Below are 20,938 nucleotides of genomic sequence, written 5' to 3' on the forward strand. Positions count from 1 at the left end.
TCGGTTCCTATCAAAAAAAGTCTTCAGGCGCTATCTACATAACGGAGGTACATACATATGTATTCATGCATATGGTCGATACGACCATTCAGACTACAGGGTAGATATCAGAATTTTGTTTATTTGAGCATGACTGCATTGATATTCGATAGCATATTTATACATACATACATACATAAAACTCAGGATTGGGATACATAAAAGAAATATTTCTGATAGATTTGCTGAATTGTTGACAACTTTCATCTATTCGCATTGCTCCTAAGGCATTATGCAAATATTATTGTTGAGCTTTAGAAGCAATTTTGCTATTTTTACAGTTCAATGGAGCAGACTCTCCAAATACAGCTACGTACATACATGTATATGTATGTATGTACATACGTGAATGCGTACTTTGTCTAAAGTATTTGACTATATTGTATGTATGTATATACGTATGTACATACATATACTACACATATGTAGTATCTGCTTATATGTACGTGTGTGTGTGTGTGTGTGTGTATGTTTGATATGTGAACATGTGATTATGCGCGTGATGCGTCATACCTTAATGCGTAAGCTGGTTGGAAACCCCTCTTGCATTAATAGTAATCATGCTTATAGGGTAGCTAAGTTTGTTGTTGCCGGCTTCGCTCTCTCCTTGGCACCCGCTCTTCCACTCATTCGTGCACTCCCTCGCCCCCTCCCTTTCACACTCTCTTCTAATGGCTGGATAAATTTCTTCGATACAAACAGAGCGCAATTCTTGTTGCGCTCTCTCCCACTATCGCCGTCTCACTCGCGCTTGCTGGGTTTTGCGTGTCATATCTTCGGGCGCCTGCCATGATGGATACTCGGCCATTCGGCTGTGGGCCAGTATATGGGCCAAGCACATCGTATTGTATTGTCGGCTTTTAGTCTTTCGTCGGCCTTCAATCGCGCAGCTTAGTTCAACGGGCAAACGTGACGCATTTGCCGCATGCGGGCCAAAACCTAACGAAAACCAAAAAAAAAAATTCAAATTCATTTTTTTGCTGTCGCTCGATTCTTCAGAGAATTGCAACATATCGCCAGCAACTCGCTCAGAATCGGCAGTTCTTGCTAAACTTTTGGGCAACACGTGTTGCGGCCAATGAGACAATTATACTTGCCCTCTCTCTCTCTCTCTTAATTGCGTCCGCCTCCGGCGGGGTACAAAGTACACGTCACCGTCACAGCTGGCCCAAGCGTTAATTGGCGAGCGGGAATCCGACGAAGAAAGCAGAGAAACCGAACCGCAGAGCACCAGAGCGGAGAGTAGCGAAACCTTTTAGTGATTGACGAGCTGCGCTAGAGGCCAGTCGAGAGTCGGACAACTGAGCAATGGGCTACGATGAGGTTATCGTTCAGCTGGGCGACTTTGGTCGCTACCAGAAGATCATCTATGTGCTCATCTGTCTGACCTCCATACCGGTGGCATTTCACAAGCTCGCCGGGGTGTTTCTGCTCGCCAAGCCGGAGTTCCGGTGCGCGCTGCCCACGGATCTGGAGGGGGCCAGGTACGAGCTGCCGGCGCAGCTGCAGCAGCTCGCATACCCGGAGAAGGACAGCTGCGCCTACTACGAGGTGGCCTACACCAATGGCAGCTACCATCGGCTGAGCAACAGCAGCCAGAGCTGCACTCGCTACATCTACGACCAGAGCAAGTACCTGAACAGCGCCGTCACCGAGTTCAACCTGGTGTGCGGACGTGGCTTTCTCGCGGCCAGCAGCGATTCCATGTTCATGCTGGGCGTGCTGCTGGGCAGCATCATCTTTGGCCAGCTGAGCGACAAGCACGGGCGCAAGCCCATCTTCTTTGCCTCGCTGGTCATCCAGGTGATCTTTGGCGTGGTGGCAGCCCTGGCGCCGGAATACTTCACCTATACGCTGGCCCGCCTCATCGTGGGCAGCACCACATCCGGCGTCTTCCTGGTGGCCTACGTCATCGCCATGGAAATGGTGGGCCCCACCAAGCGCCTGTACGCCGGCATCTTTGTGATGATGTTCTTCTCCATGGGCTACATGCTGACGGCGGTGTTCGCCTACTTCATCCACGACTGGCGCTGGCTGCAGATCGGCCTGACCCTGCCCGGGCTGGTGTTCATGTGCTACCATTGGATCATACCGGAGTCCGTGCGCTGGCTGCTGTCCAAGGGCCGCAACGAGGAGGCCATGCAGATCATACAGAAGGCGGCGCGCTTCAATCGGGTGAACATCACGAAGGAGACTTTGGTCGCTCTGCTGGACGAGGGCGTCAGCTGCAAGCAGGAGGTGAAGGAGGAGGCGGCCAGGCCGCCCTCGGTCTGGGATCTGCTGCACTATCCCAACTTGCGCCGCAAGACGCTCGTCATCTTCTTCGACTGGCTGGTCTGCACGGGCGTCTACTACGGCCTCTCCTGGAGCACCAACAACCTGGGCGGCAATGTCCTGCTCAACTTTCTAATCTCTGGCGCCGTGGAGATACCCGCCTACTGCTTCCTGCTGTTGACCCTGAACCGGTGGGGCCGTCGCTCCATACTCTGCGGCTGCATGCTGGTCGCCGGCGTCAGCCTGCTGATGACCATCATCGTGCCCCAGCAGATGCACTGGCTCATCGTCACGTGCGCCATGGTGGGCAAGCTGGCCATCACGGGCTCCTACGGCACCATCTATCTCTTCTCCAGCGAGCAATTCCCCACGGTGGTGCGCACGGTGGGCATGGGCGCCGCCTCCATGGTCTCTCGGCTGACTGGCATGCTGGCGCCCTATCTGAATGCCCTGGCCACCATTTGGCCGCCGCTTCCCCTCGTCATCTACGGCGCCCTCTCGCTGGCCGCCGGCTTCATGTCGCTGATGCTGCCGGAGACGCACAACAAGCCGACGCTGGAGACGATCGCGGATGGCGAACGATTCGGTAAGAAGGAGCCCACGGATGCCTACTTGGAAGCGGGCAAGGAGCTGGAGGCACAGCCCCTAAATGCGGCCACGCTCAATGGCAACGGGCTCAAACACTGAGCGAATCAAGTAGCCGAAGACTTCGGCCCACGCCGAAGATGAAATGCCCTTGTAGACAATATCTATACGGATTTCAGTCTCTAGAGAGATAGAGTAGGATAAAAGTTCCAAATTTAATTCGAAAAGGCAGTTTAATAATGGGTCTATAAAAGAATTCCCCTATATAGAGACTTATATATTCGATATAATAGTTCCATATTGCTTAGATATAGATATAGATATTGATATTGATAGATATACTCTAAAATACCAAGTTTTTTGTCCGAATTTCCGATAGACTAATAAAGTTCGCCAGCTATATCTTTAAGTCGTCCGATCTTCTCACTGTCAACTCTTATATATCAGAAACCCAAAGACAAGCTTGGAATCAGACAAGTAGAGAGCTTTTTATCAGACATCTATATGTCTTCCACGTTCCATAACAATATTCACAGCGTCGTCTCTACAAGGGTACTAAAACAAAAGATCTTTGAACTTGAAGAAAACAAACTTTAAACATAGCCGTGGCTTCGGTTAGACTAGACTTCACATTGAGTGCCCTACGTGGGCTTTTTTTTGAGCTTCCACACAAATTACTTTTTGCTAAATAGGTAAGAACATGTTTGTCGGGGGTCGTTAATCTTCTGGCTGATGTACTTACAGCTATATTTTTCCATAAAAGACATAGTATTATATTTTTTTAAATCTCATGTGCATGCCAAAAAAAAAGGAAAAAAGTGAGAAAAAACAGCACATAGAAAATTCTTCTCTTTTAGGCATTTAGCAGGGCTCAGTAGTGTCACTAGAGGGTAGGTTTACTGCTGTCCTACCCAATATTCCAAATTTAGGGATCGAAGAGGGAGAAGAGGAGAAGTTGAGAGTGTGCTCTACCGCAACCCTGTGCCCACTATGACAATGTATTATTTTTACTCTCTATGTATACGTATCTGCATCTCTGTATGTCTGTGTGTATACGATAAACGTAGTACTTACTTAAAAACTTACGACTTAACACTAAAACGAATTTCTAGACAATTGTACTTATCTCTATGTACTTATATATTTAATATATATTGCTAAATTGTAACTATTCCTGGACCAAAGTAAATAAATCTAAACTCCAATTTCGTTTCTATAGATTTACTAGATCTATATTTCGTATAGCCTATAACATATCGCCTGATTTGCCTAGCTTCACACCCGGATTTAGAAATTTGTTCGCAATCTAAATTAGTGTCGTTTCGTCTAGTTAAGGTCGCAAAGTCTGGAAAGTATGGAGCAATTTTAGTATATTTTTATTTTTAATTTCAAAGACGTATAAACCTATTTCCGTTTTTAGTACTCTTGTTCGTCGGCTGTTTCAATTTCTTATCTGCATTAGGAAAACACGAGACTCTCGTTATCAGGCATAAAATTAAATTGAATATTTAACAAGTGCAAATCTGGCTGAACGGCCATAGCTGACTATGAGATGCTCAACAATCTGTACTTCTTTTGCCCTCAATAAAATGGTATTTCTAGATTTATTGAAAATATATATGTAGAAAATGCCGTTCGATAATGAAGCTCAAGCCAAGCACTTTATGTCATACAAATTTGATAGTTTTTTTTTTTTTTATTTTTACATTCCGATAACAAGAGCGGCTTCCATAGAAATTTTTCACATAGAGAACCATGTAGATTTGATAGCCCATAAAAGAAGAAAGATCTAAAAACGTTTCGATAAATAATTTAACTTGAGCACATAACTAATAATTTGATTCACACTCTTTTATTTTGTGAATGAATACAGTTATAGCGTTAAGCCTATGGAACTATATAATAAATTCAGTCGTCAGCACTAATTTAGATGATAAGCTAAGAATTTATTGTTTATTTACATGTGTTACATGTGTTTCCATTCGGCTCGGTCAAGTTTACGCTGAATATTATTAAATTTATTGCTCAGAACGTTTCGATGCTCAACAAAGTTGCAAAAGTTGAGAGCGAGAGAGAGAGAAAGAGCGAAGGCAAGGGAGAGAGAGAGAAAGAGAAGGCAAGAGAGAGAGAGACAGATGAAGTGAGAACGCTTACTAATAACAGTGTGAGCGAGACAAGAGAGTCAAGAGCGTAAGAGGGAGTGTCAGAGAGAGATAGAGAGAGAGAGATAAGAGCGTGAGGCAGGTGTGCATTGGGTCTGGAATGCTGCCAACTGCATTAGAATTTAGCGAGCGATGCTCGAGGTGCTATGCAACCCCGCTTTTGACCTAGAAACTAGACGAGCATCGAACGTCGATCGTCGATCGTCGAACGTCGTCTGCATCCCCTGGCTGTTGCCCAAGTTCGACTCATTGGAGAGCAACTGATTTGGTTACCTGGACACACGTGTAACGGCGATTTGGCAAATGCTGAGCAGCAGAGCGGCGTTGCGCTGCTCGGAGTTTGTAGATAGTCAGCATTGCTGTTGTTGTTGTTGTTGTTGCTTTTGGTTTTGTTTTTGTTTTTTTTCTGATACTCTTGTGAATTCTCGGAACAGCTGCTGCGTATCGCTCTTAGTCGCGTTCTGGCGCAGATCACGAACGGTTCGTGTTGCGCGCTTCAACTTTGACAAGCGCCAGCGAAAAATATTTATATACATAGAACGTAATTCCAATTTTCGGACAGCGCAGCGGCTCAATTCGCATGCATTTTATTGCCCAATAACGCGGCACTTTATCGGCAATACGCGGCGTATACGCAACATCCCAAAAAAAACAAAACTAGTTGTGCGCCAGCCATTGGAGATCACGCTCGAAGCTCTGCAAATCGTACGACTGTGAACATCGCTGTGATTGCCAATATATACATATATATACATATATACATATATATTACATATATATCAGTGCATAACTGACTGCTATCGGCTGCCATGGGTTACGACGATGTTATCACCCACTTGGGCGAGTTTGGGCGGTATCAGAAACGCATCTACCTGCTGCTCTGTCTGCCGGCCATAGTCTGCGCCTTCCACAAGCTGGCCGGAGTCTTTCTGCTGGCCCGGCCCGAGTTCCGTTGCCTGCTGCCGCACGAGGATGTGGCCACCGCTCGCTTCGAGTCGCTGCCCCGCTGGCAGTGGCCGCGCGCCTACCCCAACGACAGCGTCGTGGGCAAGCCCAATGCCTGCGTCTACTACGATCTCGAGTACAGTCCGGAATATCTCGAGGGCAATCGCACAGTGGCCAGCAATGCGAGTACTCTGGTGTGCAGCCGGTACGTCTACGACCAGTCCAGGTATCTCAATAGCGCCGTCACCGAGTGGGATATGGTGTGCAGCCGCAGCCTGTTGAGCGCCACCAGCGACTCGCTGTTCATGGTGGGCGTGCTGCTGGGCAGCTTCTTCTTTGGCCAGCTGAGCGACAAGCTGGGACGCAAGCCCACCTTCTTTGCCGCCCTGGTGACGCAGCTGGTCTTCGGCGTGATGGCGGGCGTGGCGCCGGAGTACTTTAGCTATACGATATCCCGGCTAATCGTGGGCGCCACCACATCGGGCGTCTTTCTGGTCGCCTACGTCATTGCCATGGAGATGGTGGGCGCCACGTATCGCCTCTTCGCAGGCGTCACAGTGCAAATGTTCTTCTCCGTGGGCTTCATGCTGACCGCGGGCTTTGCCTACTTCATCCACGACTGGCGCTGGCTGCAGATCGCCATCACGCTGCCCGGGCTGCTCTTCATGTGCTACTACTGGATCGTGCCGGAGTCGGCGCGCTGGCTGCTGTCCAAGGGGCGCAAGGACGAGGCTTTTGTGATCATCGAGAAGGCGGCCCGAGTGAATGGCGTGGAAATACCCAGCGAGATCTACGCCCAGCTGGTCGATGAGGCGGAGGAGATTCAGCGTAAGAATGAGTTGGCCGCCGCCCAGCCAGCAGCCTCCGTGTTCGATCTGCTGCGCTACCCCAACTTGCGGCGCAAGACGCTGCTCATCTTCTTCGACTGGTTCGTGAACAGCGGCGTCTACTACGGCCTCTCGTGGAACACGAACAATCTGGGCGGCAATCAGCTGGTGAACTTTGTCATCTCCGGCGCCGTGGAGATACCCGGCTACACGTTGCTGCTCTTTACGCTCAATCGCTGGGGTCGTCGCACCATCCTCTGCGGCACCATGCTCGTGGCCGGAGCCAGCCTGCTGCTGACCATCGCCGTGCCCAGCGACATGAACTGGCTGCTGATTGCCTGCGCTATGATCGGCAAGCTGGCCATCACCTCGTCGTACGGCACCGTGTACATCTTCACGGCCGAGCAGTTCCCGACGGTGGTGCGCAATGTGGGCCTGGGCGCCTCCTCGATGGTGGCGCGCGTCGGCGGCATTTTGGCTCCGTATTTGAATCTGCTGGGCGAGATCTGGCGACCCCTGCCGCTGGTCATCTGCGGGGCGCTCTCGCTGACCGCCGGGCTGCTGTCGCTGTTGCTGCCGGAGACGCTGAACAAGCCGATGCCGGAGACAATTGCGGATGGCGAAAACTTTGGCAAGAAGTCCAAGCAGACGGAGGAGCCCCGCGCCGAAGAGTTGCACAGCATGCTCAATGGCAAGAGTACGAAAACGGGGTGAAGATGGCCGGGGCGAGGGCTCTACCGACATTTAAGCGAATTGAAGCAATTTGCATTTATTAATGCGATGGAAAAGTATTTCAACTCAAATCGTTTGTAGAAACTCAATATTATATATGTATGTACACTTATTGTTCCATTAAAAGCGAGACAAAACGAAACAAAGACAATTATCATAATTGACGGTGTTTCTTCCTCTTCTTCTTGTTCTTTTAAATAATATATTTCATAATAGTTCATTGCTTATAAACGTTTTATGGACTTAGATTAGCTGCAGAAGTGGGTCTCCTCATAGAGATGGATTCGCAAAGCAGATGATAGGAAAGTGAGAGAGAGAGAGAGAGAGAGAGAGAGAGAGAGAGAGAGAGAGAGAGAGCGGGAGCGTAGTGTTACCGCTCTACTTTAACTAGAGTTCATTGTCCAGGCAAACAACGATTATCATTGAATCAATCGTAAATGAATTATTCATTGTTATTAAATAATATTTTATTTTATCAGCTGCTGCTGAAACGTAAAATTCTATTTTTATTTTTGGATACGGCCGCATTTTTGTTTGTTATCATAAACTCCTTCCCATAGCAACTTGCACAGTTGAACATTATCAGTCACAGCATTAATATAATAAAAATGTTTAGCGCTTTAGTTGAGTTTTAGTATTTTCAACAGCTTGAATTCATTCACTTTTCGCTATATATCAACAGCACTCACTTATTATTATTTTGAATTATTATTGTCATTTGCATGGCTCAAGCATCATAAAAAAGGTAAGCTTAATGATTACGCAAACAATAAATATTGATCTGGCCTGAAGGCTGATTTCATTGGGCTAAGCTCATTTGATCTGTATTCGCATTGTGTGCATTTAGCTAACCAGAACAAATGTGGCGCAAATGATATGGCGACAACTTATGCTCAAAGTCAAAATAGTTATGAGTGTCAATTTCAATGTCTGTGTCAAAATTAATTTGATTAATTTCAAACAGAACTGAAATTATAGACTGTTTAATAGACTGTTTTGATAGACGTAAAATCATTTCATATGAGTTGATAATGGCTATATTGCAAGTTCTGATTGCAGAGGGCTTATCTTTGTAGACGAGTAGCATACCTAAACACCTGATGATAATGGTAATACCTAGTCAAAGATATTATGAGGAATATAGATAGCCTATCTTTATAGGTGAATGGCTAGCTTAGAAGATGGACTATTCATTTGTCATTCACAAATCATTGGCTTCTCCTTTATAAAGTTTATAACAAGTTAATATACTTAAATTTACTACATAAGTTGTCAAACTAGCATTTAAGTTTAGACACGAACGCCGTAGCAAAGTTTCAAGCAAGTATTTTGAGATTCAGCCTGAAAGTATGCAGCAAAATTTTATAGCGATTTTTGCTGCGTTTGGGATTCCTTTTTTTTGCATTACAAATACAGTTAAAATGTAGAAGTACATATATTATCTGAACTTCAGCAAGAAAGCTTCTACCTAATGCTATACCTTATACCTGTGCTATAAGGCTCCCTTTGTATCGCCCCAGAGTTTCACTTGCTAAGTCTAGCTCAACTCACAGCAATTTATTTTTATACGACATCCTGAAAGTATGCAACATTTATTGCAAAACATATTTTCAAGCTATGCTTGAGTCAATTTGTTTTTGCTTTCAGATTCCAAAATTGAAGATGTCAAAACGATTTCAGTTTCCCAATGGACTTACCTTTTGGCAATGAACTACCAGAGCTTGACGTACTTATAGTGGGCGCTGGTCTGTCTGGGCTAACCTCCGCAGTCAAAATTCTAAACAAAGTAGATACGTTAAATGTGAAAATTATTGAAGAGGGCTCGATGCCCGGCGGCCAGCTTAGCTCTGAGGGACATCGCTTTGTGCAACAGGACCAATCGGAGCTGATAGCTTTCTTGACACAACTGAACGTGGAAGTCGATGAGCGTAAAGAGTCCGACCAAAATGAATCGTTGAACCGCTGTTGGGAACTGGACCGTGGTCTAACATCGACTCTAGCCAAATTTGAGCTCTGGCGTTATATCCATATGCTCGATCTGCGCATGAATAAGTTCGACTCTCGTTATAAGTTGGTTAAGAGTTTTGAGGCCTTTGTAGATGAGCCATTCAACTGAACTACGCATTGTCTTTAGGTATCGCAACCGAATCCCAACAATGGAGCGTCATATATGTCAGAATCTTTTCTTCAGTCTGTCTCGGAAGTTTATGTACAATCTGGTTACATTGGCCTCCGGAGTGTCGGCCAAGGACATTAAGTACGATGAGTTTATGTGTCTGTGTAGCACGTCGGGTGGACTGAGTGTGCTAGTTGATCTGTAGGTACTCCTAGTGCCATTTGATCTTGTAACATCTTTCAATTGCAATCGCAGCTATCTCACCATGCCGAAATCCCTGTTGAGCTTGTCCTGTAGGTCTCTGCTACGAGCGTTACTCGAAAAGCTGAGGCACAATGAGATCCAGTACGATGCGAGGGCCATTAAGGTGCAACATTTCAAGAACTATGTGCTGGTCACCGACTCAACTGGCGAGAGGCACATCGCACAAGCCGTTATACTGGCCATACCCTGGAACAAGGTGGAATCCTTGGAGTTCGAGCCGCAACTGCCCAGACACTACCGCACAATCGGGCGGGGCAAAGCTAAGCGGCAAATGGATCAGTTAACTCAATTCTTTTTGCGCTACGATCATTCGTATTGGATAACCCAAGGCTACTCGGGTCTCTTCTTGAACGTTGATCCATTTGTGGTGGGCTACGAGAGCGATTCGTCGCAGTACTCCGGCTACATGCTGCACACGGAGGAGCAGGCCGGCGCCGTGCGAGAGACTGTGCTGGATGTGCTGGCAGAGCAGTTTGGCGAGGAAATGCTCGATCCCAGGAACTACAAACAGTTCACTTGCGAGCTAAGCTCCACGCTGCATAAGCCCCAGGTCAAGCCCTGGAATCGAGTCATCTGGTCCAGTTCAGCGTCGGCGGCCAACAGCAATCGCAATCTGATGGCTGGTGCAGTGGAGAGTGGTTTGAGGGCGGCCATAAACGCACTGTTCGTGATACGGCCCCAAGTGGTTGGATGGCAGGACTTGAGCGATGTTCACGAGAGGAATCGCTATGCCGGTGTCAGCACTAGCTACATTTCGGGGCTGCTCAGTCGTCTCAATCTGTACAACATTGCCTACTATAGCGTCTTTGTGGTTGGTCTTCTCTGTGTGCTCAGCTATAGTTATAACCAATCTGTCTAAACAAAGCCCATCCATAACTATATAATACTTTATATATATATTGAGACGTCCAAAATTCTTTTGACATTGCTACATAGTATCAGGGTACATACATAGTCGGGCACTCGGTCACTGTTTCATAGCTTATTTAATTTACTCGCTAGAGTCCACAGCTATAGAGATTAGTATAAATATTTTTGCATAATTCCCAGCTCGTCTAGTGGGTAATCATTCACTTAAAGAGTCGCGTCTCCAGTAAATAGCGCCAACAAATTGGATCCCATAAATTTCAATCATCAAGCACCAAGTATAATATTTAGGTTTCTTAGGGATGTGACAGACATTATTTATATGTATACCTGTCGCATCGAGAGTTTTAAGCATGTTAAATATAATCATACAAAATCGGAAGCAATCAAAATTGTTTATATGTAAAGTGAACTCGAATACATTAAGATTAATTGAATTTTATCAATAATAACCGTTCAAAGCCAAATTAATTTACAAAATTATATAGGATTTTCAAGATGTTTAAAAATGATCCATCTTTGTGGAAAAATGAAAAAATCACATATAATCAACGCCTCTCAGGGTATTCAATATTCAAGTACTTGATCGTATTCACCGTACAAAGTCAAGATACTCGTTTTACTGCTTGCACTAGTGCCCAAGGTAGTATTTATAGACGTTGTGATAAGTTCTCGAGTTATTTAGTGGAATCAAGTTTTATTTTTCGGTCACTCAAGATAAATTGAATCAGGTCAGTTTCGTTAGATTAGTGCCAAGCATACATACATATAAGAATATTATTGATGAATGAGCGGTACTCGTGAAAGTGTGGGCGTGTCTGGTTACGTGGGCTGCATATATGATGAGCTTAACGAGATTTATGCACTTGAATCTTGTAACCGATATCCAATAATAGCTGCACGTGCGTTGCCCCCAAACAAAGACTAAAGGAACAACAACAACAACAACAATCAAACTGGAGACCCGCCTAGGTAAACCCAATCAAATTGTCAACTGTATACGCCCATATGCATTTATTTACTTAATTCGAAATAAATTGAAAGTATTCTCTATTTTTATATTTGCCTCGCATCATTTGGTTGTTCTCAATTATTACATATTAGAAATGCTCCTTTCCATGCGATTCTCATGTATAATTATATGCATGAGAAAAGCTGACCAATAATTTAAGAGCTACATTCAAGTAATACACTAAAAATGTGCACAAAAATAGAAGCTTATGTAAAGCGTTGACTGTTGCATACCCTGCAAGCACTCCGAGCTTAGCCCCATGGTTGTTGCTTACGTAGTTCCATTGATATCGGTGTCGATCGGTCGATTGACGTAGTCAAAATCATTTGTCTGGATTAATTGAGCTCGGCCAGAGTTGAGAGCTCTTGAATTGAAATGTATGTTATCTAAACGCTAATACAGTTAACCTCACTCAGTGGGTTCAATGCATAGAAATCTGGTTCCAGTTTGATAACTCTTATAAAGATCGTAATCATTGCGTCTGACATTCTCATCAAATCAATAAAAGACGAATACAAAATAAGAATAAGAAAAAGAAAACATATATGTATTTATTTATGGTTTACATTAATATGGCAAGTTCAAGAGTTACTCAAGTGGAAAACTATTCTCACAAACATCAGAAATGCAACATTGCAGTGAGAACAATCAAGACCCTGTACTATCAATGGCTTATTTAAATGCAAGGGCCTTCCGCATTAGAAGTTCAACATATCATTTACATATCATTCATTCACAGCTCTTACATTGTAATTTGATTTTTGACAATGGGTTCTTTGCTCTTTGCACTTTGCTTAAGAGCGCTGCTCTTAATTACGCAATTCCAAACAACGGAATTGGGAGACAGCAACAAACAGCACAGAGCTGACGACCATGCGAATGTTAATGCTTGTAATGTGATGCAGACAAAATTTAAATTAATACATACTATATACACACAGACATACATACATACCATAATATATATACATACATATACATACATGTATGTACTTATTGTACAGAGTACATATTTAATTGTTGTAACGCGCTCCCGTGCATTAGTTTGTAACGGCGATTGTCTTCGTTTAAAGTGAAGATCCTGTGCAAAAAAAGGAAAGAAAATATTTTTGGGTTCGGCTAAGCCGAGAGATTGATTGCCTGCCACAGCTGTAACATTAAGGGATGAGAGTTTCACTGCTCATTTGAGCTGCAATCACGCTGCCTACATTGAAAGAACTTTGTTTCAGTAATGAAAATAGAAATAAATATAATTCTCTTATTTTATTTTATTTATTTATATATTTGGTTGATAAGTGGAATTTTAGCCAGCTGCAACTACTATATAAATGCAAAGGCATCTTTGCAACGTTTATCCAAATACGGAATACAATACACAATACAACGATTATTAATCAAATTTTTTTTCTATGATCACAATACATTTGCCTAATATGCTGCTTCCCGGCTTCTGTAGTGTGCCATTGTCACTAGAAAATAATCTCTTTAACGCGCAATGATTTCAAAAATGGAATGCACCACAGGCACACACACACACACGCGCACATATGCATTCACGCACACTACGTCGATTCCAGGCAAAAGCAAATGGAAAATGAAACGGGAAGAGCTGTAGCCGAATGTTGTCGAAGCAGAGCCGAATCCAGAGCAAAGCGTGTTCGCGTCTCAGTGTAATGAGAGTGCGTACACACTGCTCATGGTGAGTATAGAATGTATGTATGTGTATGGCCAGTCTGTTTTGTCTGTCTGGCGAGCGGGCGGCTAGTACAAAACGTTGCGATCGACCTCCCCGTGGGCTTAGTTTGTGAGACGCCTCCGAAGCGGCAAGTAGTTGGTAGCATTGCAAGCGAGTGCATCGTAGAAGGCGCACGCTACACGCGCTCGAAAGTTCATTCAAAATTAGAAACGTTTGCCGCGCAGCTGCTTACTACAAAAAAAGAAAGAAAGAAAGAAAATAAACCAGCAACACACATACAAATTGAATTGAATTCAATTTGATGTTTATTTTAACATATAAGAAACATTTTTGACAAGTGAAATGTAAAAACAAACGTGTAGCTGACTAAAGAAAACAACAACATGTGCCTAGAGCAAAACTAGAAAATAGAACAGAAAGATAAACCGCAAAGAACATTCTAAAAGTGAAAGTGAAAACAAAAACAAAAAGAGAAAGAGAAGGCGAAGGAGGCAGAGAGAAAACAGATATCAGCTCTGCATTTGCCTATCGCAATTGCCATTGCATTTCGGTCGATCGTGTCTGTATTTGAGGTATTATCAGTGCTACTGGAGGACTACGGAGCAACCAAGAGACGGACAATAGCTCTCAAGACCCGTGCCAGAGGCTATACGCCGTGTTAATGCACTCGTAATCACCCGACAATTGGCCGCAACAAGCTCTATATATACACACGCATATACATTTATATACATATGTATACATACATACAAATATATATAGAATATATACACAAAATTAAATCCGTGACTTTTGTGAGCAATTGATTGGCATAGATAATACATACATATAGACTGTTGTACGCGAATCTGGTTTCAGAACCGAGATCAGTGTCAAAATGTGTTTAGCTTAAAGTTCTTCAATCAAGTGGAACGACCTACTATTGCCTATATTTGGAATATTTCTCAATTTGAACTCTTATCAAATATTTGTTTGCGTCTTCGAGTGTTACATTATATATATTAATATATAATTATAAAGAATCTGTGATAAAGATAATTGCAAAAATGACCAACTCAAAGGAAGATCTGGAAAAAACTAGGGAGCTCATCACTGAGCAGAGCATGAAGGATTTGCTAACAAAGCAATTGGAAGTCGTTGGCAGTGGCGGCGCATTTGTGTGGTAAAAAGAGGGTTTCCTTATAACTCATAAATATATCGTACATATGACTATAATTTATTCAGTTCACAATTATAAGATTTAAATCATGAATATAAGGAAAGCTGTAGCACTAAAAAGTTCAAGATCAGCTGGAACTGTAATAGAACTGGGAAAAAATGCAGTTAAAACTGATTTAGCTAAACAGAATCTACTAAGTATTCGTCTGAGAATTTCAGTTCAGTTCATAACACAAGTAACTAAGTTACTTGATAGTTAATAAAAATAGTATATATAGCTCTACATGTTTCGACACAATAGTTATACCAAATTCTAAAATTCTGAGCACGCCACGTGATTGACATATATAATTTGTATTGGGATCGAGGAGTTCTAGTCTCGTATTACTTATGTGCAGCCATGTCGGAGCAGTCAATGCACTGGATTAATAATAGACAAATCGTGTCCGTTAACGATAATCTATACGGCAGAACCTGATAACCGCTTCCAAAGTGAATCGGGTTAGCAATCTACATACTTGTATTTGAAACCGGTACTCATTATGATTATCACTATATACATATATGTATACCTATTTATGTATATATACTGCTCTTTTTTTGCATTGCCTCAAGGAGGTTCAGTTGAGTGAGTGGAATATTGATGCTGATATTGCGAGGACGGCGTTGACCCAAGGACAGTCGCTGATCTGCCAAAAACTAGTCTCTGAACAAACATTTAAGATTAAAAAGCTTCTAAACAAAAGTCAAAATGCTTGGAATTTTAACGATTTACTCCCAGAAGAACAACAAAAAACATATTTGAGATATGTAAATATTGCGCATTGCGTTCCGGTTGCCCGGCTGGACAAACGATTCGGCGACGATGACGTTTACATTGAAAACATTTTCAATATGTATTCATATATTGGAAGTCGTAATACGACGAACACACATATGCTTCGCATATTCAGCACAGCATGTGCTGAATTTTTAAAATAGATATAATCGTGAGCGCGACTCCACGTTTGGATTATGGAATGTGTCACTAACCTTCGCAACTTTTTCATTCTCGCAATTTATTAGTTTGATCGTCGATCGTTAATACTTTTATATCTGTTAATCGTTGGGGAGGGTAAATAATAGGTAATATTTTTAGGAGGAAGTATATGTCAATGCAATTATTAATGCATTAACAGTGCATTTCGCGTTAGAGAGTATAAATTATAATAAATACATACATCTGTACGATCTCTGAATTCAGATATTGTTTTCATAGTCGAATTCTACAGAGATGAAGAGCTATAGATATAGAATAGAACTTCCAAAAATAAATAGATAATTTATTTTAAATAAAGCTTGTAAGGCCAATAAACTTTATCTTTGTAGTATAAAATCTTGGTAGAGTTCTTCATAGTTAAATTTCTATCAATATTATAGAGTTCATTTGAATATAGGCTGTAGAAAGATAAATTCTAAAGAAAATATTATCAACTGAGAAAGTGAAAACTTGTTCAACTTAAACTCGGCTTCCAAGTACAGGGTATTTCCCAGTCAGGCATTCCCAGCTAGATCAACATTATTATAGAAAATCCAAGCGCGAGGCGTTTAATAATCAGAAATTTGTGTGCATGTGCGAAAGATTAAAGTTGCGTGTCACAAAATAAGCTATAGATAAATATAGAGCTGTTAAATATCTAAATTGTATTAATTAGCGCCAGGAGAAACTTTGTCAAAACAATTTCACCAAATCGCGTGTTTAGTCGAGCAATTTGCACTTCGTTCTAACTGTTTGCAATTCTCTTCATAGGGCTATCTTCTTTCTGTGCGTCACGCCAAACATTTTGAACGGTTTCCATGTGTCGTCCTACACGCTGCTGGGCCATCTGCCCGATGACCAGTGGTGCGGCATTGATGCACTGCAGCCCACCAACTGGACTCTGGCGGAGAAGCGCAGTATTAGCGAATATGAACTGGAGTCTGGCGGCTGTACCATCTGGGATTGGGACTACGAGCACCTGAGTCGAATGTCCTACTCGTCGGCACTCAACTACACGCGGCACATGGCTCTGATCAATAAGCCCACCGTGGTGTCCTGCAAGACCAAGGGCAGCTACGAGTACGCCGAGCCGGAGACAACGTTCGTGGCCGACTGGGAGCTCACCTGTGAGCGAAGCATTCAGCGCACCTCCGCGCAGGTGGCCCTGTCACTGGGCAAGTTCTGCGGCTCCTTCAGCTTTGGCATATTGGCCGACAAGTAAGTCCAGCCTAAGCGAAAGTAGTCTCAGTAGTTATTTGTATTATCTACTTTTTAGATTTGGTCGGAAGACGTCGTTTACGTTGGGCGCCGCCTTCTTCATTGCCGGCAGCATCTTCTGCACCTTCACGCCCTGGTACAGCGTCTTTCTGATTGGTCGCTTTGCCCTGGGCTCAGCCTCGTCCGGCCTATTCTATCCCGCATTTACAATGAGTACGTATACGATATCTACATTATTATTTGATTATGATTATCATTATTATCATCAATCTTCCCCTAGTTGTGGAGAATATTTGCCTGAAGCATCGCACCTGGATGTCCATTGCCTTCTCTGCCTCGTATCCTGTGGGCATGATCCTGCTGGCCATCGTGGGCTATCTGATCCAGCCCTGGCGCTATCTGCAACTGGCCTTGACCATACCCTCACTGCTGCTCATACTCAATTGCTAGTGGGTTGACCTTGCTTAATATTATTACATATATATTTTATTGATACACAATGCGTATTCCTGTCCTCCGTAGTTTGATGAATGAATCGCCGCGTTGGCTTATAACGAAGCAGCGCTACAGCCGTGTCTACCAAATCCTTTTCGGTCAGCCCAGCCATTATGATATTCAGCCCGCGATTGCGACAGCCACCGAAACGTGCAGCGATAAGAAGACGGTGTGTAAAAAGATCTATCCGATTTATCCTCAATAAACATATTATATATTAGTTGGTTGTCAAGCGAAAAATCGCGCAGCATAATTGACTGAATTTGATGATCTGCGTGTGATTCCAATTGCAGACTATCAAGATTGGTACAGACGTCAGCTTAATTACGATCAATTTGGCACAAGATCACAGTTTGAGAGTCACTGCATGTCCCTAATCGCAGATTTAGTTTTAGCTTTGTCTAATCAGTATATGAATTCACGTGAAACAACAGATGATCATGCAATCACATCAGTAGACCACAGTTTAAGAGTAACTGCATTAGACTTACAGTTTAAGAGTCACTAAGAAATAGAAGATAACTGATTAATACCAGTCTGCACACAAAATAAGTTGAAAGATCACTGCCACATATGACTTATGCTTAGATTGCTTTCAATCAAATGGAATCCAGTTCAGAAGGCCACATTCATATAGTCATAATCTAGAATTATTCCCGAATGACTTGAGCTCGTGGCATTTCAAATCTAGCTCATTCACAAATTACAGTTTGAAAGCCACTGCTTGGTTGATTAATTTCCATTTTCTATGTATTTAGTTGGAATCCGCCACGAATGATACGCTTGTAGAAAAGCTAAAGAATGGCCCACTCAAGTCAATTATTGAGCTCTTTGCCAATCCGAAGGTGCGCCGTTACATATTCACGTCGTACTTCATGTTCTGTGTCACCTCACTGAGTTACTATGTAACGGGTAAGATCAGCTATATATAGTTGGAGCAATAAAATAATATTCCAAACTCTCGCAGCTCTGAACGCCGCCAATTTCTCGGTCAGTCGCTACCTGTACATTGTGGCCACAGGTGTCGTGGATATACCGTCGTACGTGGTGCCTGTGATAATGCTGCGGTACACGGGTCGTCGCATCACCACCATGTTCCTCTTCATGTTGACGGGCGTCTCGCTGCTGCTGGTGCTGTCCGTGCCCGCTGGCAGCACCACGTGGATCGTATCGTTTGCAATGCTGGGTCGGTTTGGCATCAGCGCCACCTACTCGGTGGTGACGCTCTACACGGCTGAACTGTATCCCACAGAGATACGCAACTCGGCGCTGGGCACCTGCTCGACGTGGGCGCATGTCGGATCCATATCAGCGCCATATGTGGTCGATGTCCTGGGCGCCCTCGGCTGGTACATTCCGACAACCATATGCGGCTGCTGCGTTCTAGTAGCTGGTCTGCTGACGCTTACACTGCCCGAAACCGGCACGGACAAGCTCACCGACAAGGTGGAGGACGCACCAGCCATAGAGAGTGCACCCGAAAAGCAGTAGCCCCTGCCGGTCCATCTGCAGTTAGTTAAATTAATCTAAATGAAACCTATAGATACCTATACCTGTATAACTGTACATGTATGTATATATATGTACTCATACATGTATATATATATGCATACTATATATCTATCTGCTTATCGTACAATTGTCATACTACCAGTACTCTAGACCTAAGTTTTTTTTCTACGCGTAATTGTTATTTTTACTCTTTCTTGCATTGTCACATATACATATGCATATGTATGTGCATCGTGTCGTGTCTGTGTATTCGCGAATGTTTTCTGTTTCGATATAGTATAATTAATAAATTATATGTATAATCGTTACTTCTGGATCAGCAGCTGCACCCATTCGTAGTAGGGTCGTGTCACTGTGTAGATGCTGGGCATGCCAGGAATGCCGCAGGTCAGGCCGTGGGAGACCAGTCCGTAAATGTATTCGCGCCCATTCGCGCCATATGGACATATTAGCGGACCACCCGAGTCGCCCTGGCACGAGTCCTGATTGTTGCCCAGCGCACAGACCGTATTCGCATCGTTTTTGGGCGCCCAAATGTGGCCGATAATATTGCGACATTGCTGATTCCCAATCACCCGCACCTCGGCCTCGAAGAGCTGCTTCTGCGATGGCCCAGCATGTCTCGTCGCACCGTATCCAATTATTCTGCACGATTCTAAAATCACAATTTGTGAAAAGGATTAGCCTTGGGCTTTACACTAATTAATCAACTTGTTTATCCACCATTGCTGTTGGGCTTCATTCCATGCGGCGGCAGCTGAGCGAACTGCAAGTCCTTGGCCAATTTTCCTTTGAAGGAGCGCTTCAGATGGAGCAGAGCGATATCATTGCGGTAGTTGGAACTATGAATATATGCACATATGCTTATTGAATACTATTTAGGTTTTTAAAAAAGATTGAAAATTTCCATACTTACGGCTGAAAGTAAATAAATTCTGCACTCTTCACACCATGGGGTTTTAGATTTTCCACATTTTCAATATTTTCATAGCCAATGAAAGCGACTATGTTTTCAATTCTTCTGCAAGTTTAAATGATAGTTAATATTAATACACACCTATCTTAAGTAGAGAATATCTCTCAAATTAGCATGATTGAAAAAGTAGAAAAATTAACTTTTATTAAATTATAAAAAAAAATTAAATTGCTCTACTGCACAAAATAAAATAAAATAAAATATTTATATGAAGAAAACTTCAGGTTCGAAGGCAGTCTATAATATTTCCAACGTAAGCAAAATGAAATAAAAATCTATTTGTTTATATTCTACTTTTTTTTTTTGTTTTTAATCCTCGTTACTTTTAATATTTCCCTTTTACTTAACTCTTAACACCATTCTCTACCTCTCTGTCCTTCCTCTTCTTGTCTTCCTCTAGCCATACTTACTTTCTCCAGACACAGTGCGCGGCAGTCAGTATCCAGCGCTCACTAATGATGCTTCCGCCACAGAAGTGCTGATATACCCGCTTCTGGGTAGCATTGCCATCAGTTCCATATCCACTCAACACATCTTGTAATGATACCATAAAGGGATACTTAGCGGCGCCATCTGTAATTCGAATTGAGGGCTTAGTAAGTCTCTCAGAGTCAAGTTGATTTGCAGATACTGCCCACGCTAGAAACAATGCGGCCCCCAACAATGGGCACGGCAAGAGAATCTTTGAAACAAAGAATTTTTAGGAAAATTAAATGCAGAAGGCAATTGAAAGCAGCCCTCATGCTGGAACTTTGTGAAGATACTAAACACCATCACCATTTTCAAATAGAGCAAAACAGTTTTTAGAATAAATAATAAAAAAAAAGATATATAAGTAATAATAAATACAAAACACAACAAAAAATGTAAGCGCAAGCGTTCACAAGCTGTGCAAATAATTCAATGGGAATGCGTTTGTTGTATGTTTTGAAATCTCTACTGCGGGCGTCATCGAACTTTGCTAGGAGAGCTTTTGAAGTGGCGTGTACTAAATTCACAGTTAGTTATAGTTATATACATATGTATTAAATTAAAAGAATCT

The 20,938-nt window shown here is 43.1% G+C and overlaps 5 protein-coding genes across 6 annotated transcripts; 4 read left to right on the forward strand and 1 right to left on the reverse strand.

The window, feature by feature from the left end:
- The first annotated feature begins 1,043 nt into the window (after nucleotides 1–1,043).
- On the forward strand, nucleotides 1,044–4,103 carry Orct2 (Organic cation transporter 2). Its single transcript, XM_018111268.3, has one exon. The coding sequence runs from the start codon at nucleotides 1,348–1,350 to the stop codon at nucleotides 2,998–3,000; it is 1,653 nt and encodes a 550-aa protein (XP_017966757.1). The 5' UTR covers nucleotides 1,044–1,347; the 3' UTR covers nucleotides 3,001–4,103.
- Nucleotides 4,104–5,493: 1,390 nt separating this feature from the next.
- On the forward strand, nucleotides 5,494–7,715 carry LOC108658593 (Organic cation transporter). The gene has a single exon (XM_018111257.3). It carries the CDS (start codon nucleotides 5,870–5,872, stop codon nucleotides 7,544–7,546), a length of 1,677 nt encoding a protein of 558 aa, XP_017966746.1. The 5' UTR covers nucleotides 5,494–5,869; the 3' UTR covers nucleotides 7,547–7,715.
- A 1,453-nt stretch (nucleotides 7,716–9,168) lies between these two features.
- On the forward strand, nucleotides 9,169–11,872 carry shps (putative monoamine oxidase sheepish). The gene is made up of 3 exons (XM_018111304.3): nucleotides 9,169–9,634; nucleotides 9,699–9,881; nucleotides 9,936–11,872. The coding sequence occupies exons 1-3, from the start codon at nucleotides 9,252–9,254 to the stop codon at nucleotides 10,801–10,803; spliced, it is 1,434 nt and encodes a 477-aa protein (XP_017966793.1). The 5' UTR covers nucleotides 9,169–9,251; the 3' UTR covers nucleotides 10,804–11,872.
- Nucleotides 11,873–13,596: 1,724 nt separating this feature from the next.
- LOC108658582 (organic cation transporter protein) lies at nucleotides 13,597–19,236 on the forward strand. The gene is made up of 7 exons (XM_018111247.3): nucleotides 13,597–14,681; nucleotides 16,467–16,913; nucleotides 16,972–17,126; nucleotides 17,194–17,362; nucleotides 17,436–17,577; nucleotides 18,167–18,320; nucleotides 18,376–19,236. The coding sequence occupies exons 1-7, from the start codon at nucleotides 14,566–14,568 to the stop codon at nucleotides 18,897–18,899; spliced, it is 1,707 nt and encodes a 568-aa protein (XP_017966736.1). The 5' UTR covers nucleotides 13,597–14,565; the 3' UTR covers nucleotides 18,900–19,236.
- LOC108658656 (serine protease 55) lies at nucleotides 19,226–20,779 on the reverse strand. Of its 2 annotated transcripts, XM_018111315.2 has the most exons (5): nucleotides 20,531–20,779; nucleotides 20,307–20,469; nucleotides 19,837–19,941; nucleotides 19,644–19,762; nucleotides 19,226–19,575 (listed from the first exon to the last, which is right to left on the reverse strand). In XM_018111315.2, the coding sequence occupies exons 1-5, from the start codon at nucleotides 20,637–20,639 to the stop codon at nucleotides 19,226–19,228; spliced, it is 846 nt and encodes a 281-aa protein (XP_017966804.1). In that variant the 5' UTR covers nucleotides 20,640–20,779. The 2 variants fall into 2 exon arrangements, with proteins under 2 accessions (XP_017966804.1, XP_089113827.1); XM_089257701.1 differs by having other exon boundaries at nucleotides 20,307–20,564.
- Between the last annotated feature and the right edge of the window lie 159 nt (nucleotides 20,780–20,938).

Source organism: Drosophila navojoa, chromosome 2 (assembly GCF_054131105.1).
Source record: "Drosophila navojoa isolate 15081-1374.11 chromosome 2, UAZ_NAV_1.0, whole genome shotgun sequence".
NCBI lineage: Eukaryota > Metazoa > Arthropoda > Insecta > Diptera > Drosophilidae > Drosophila > Drosophila navojoa.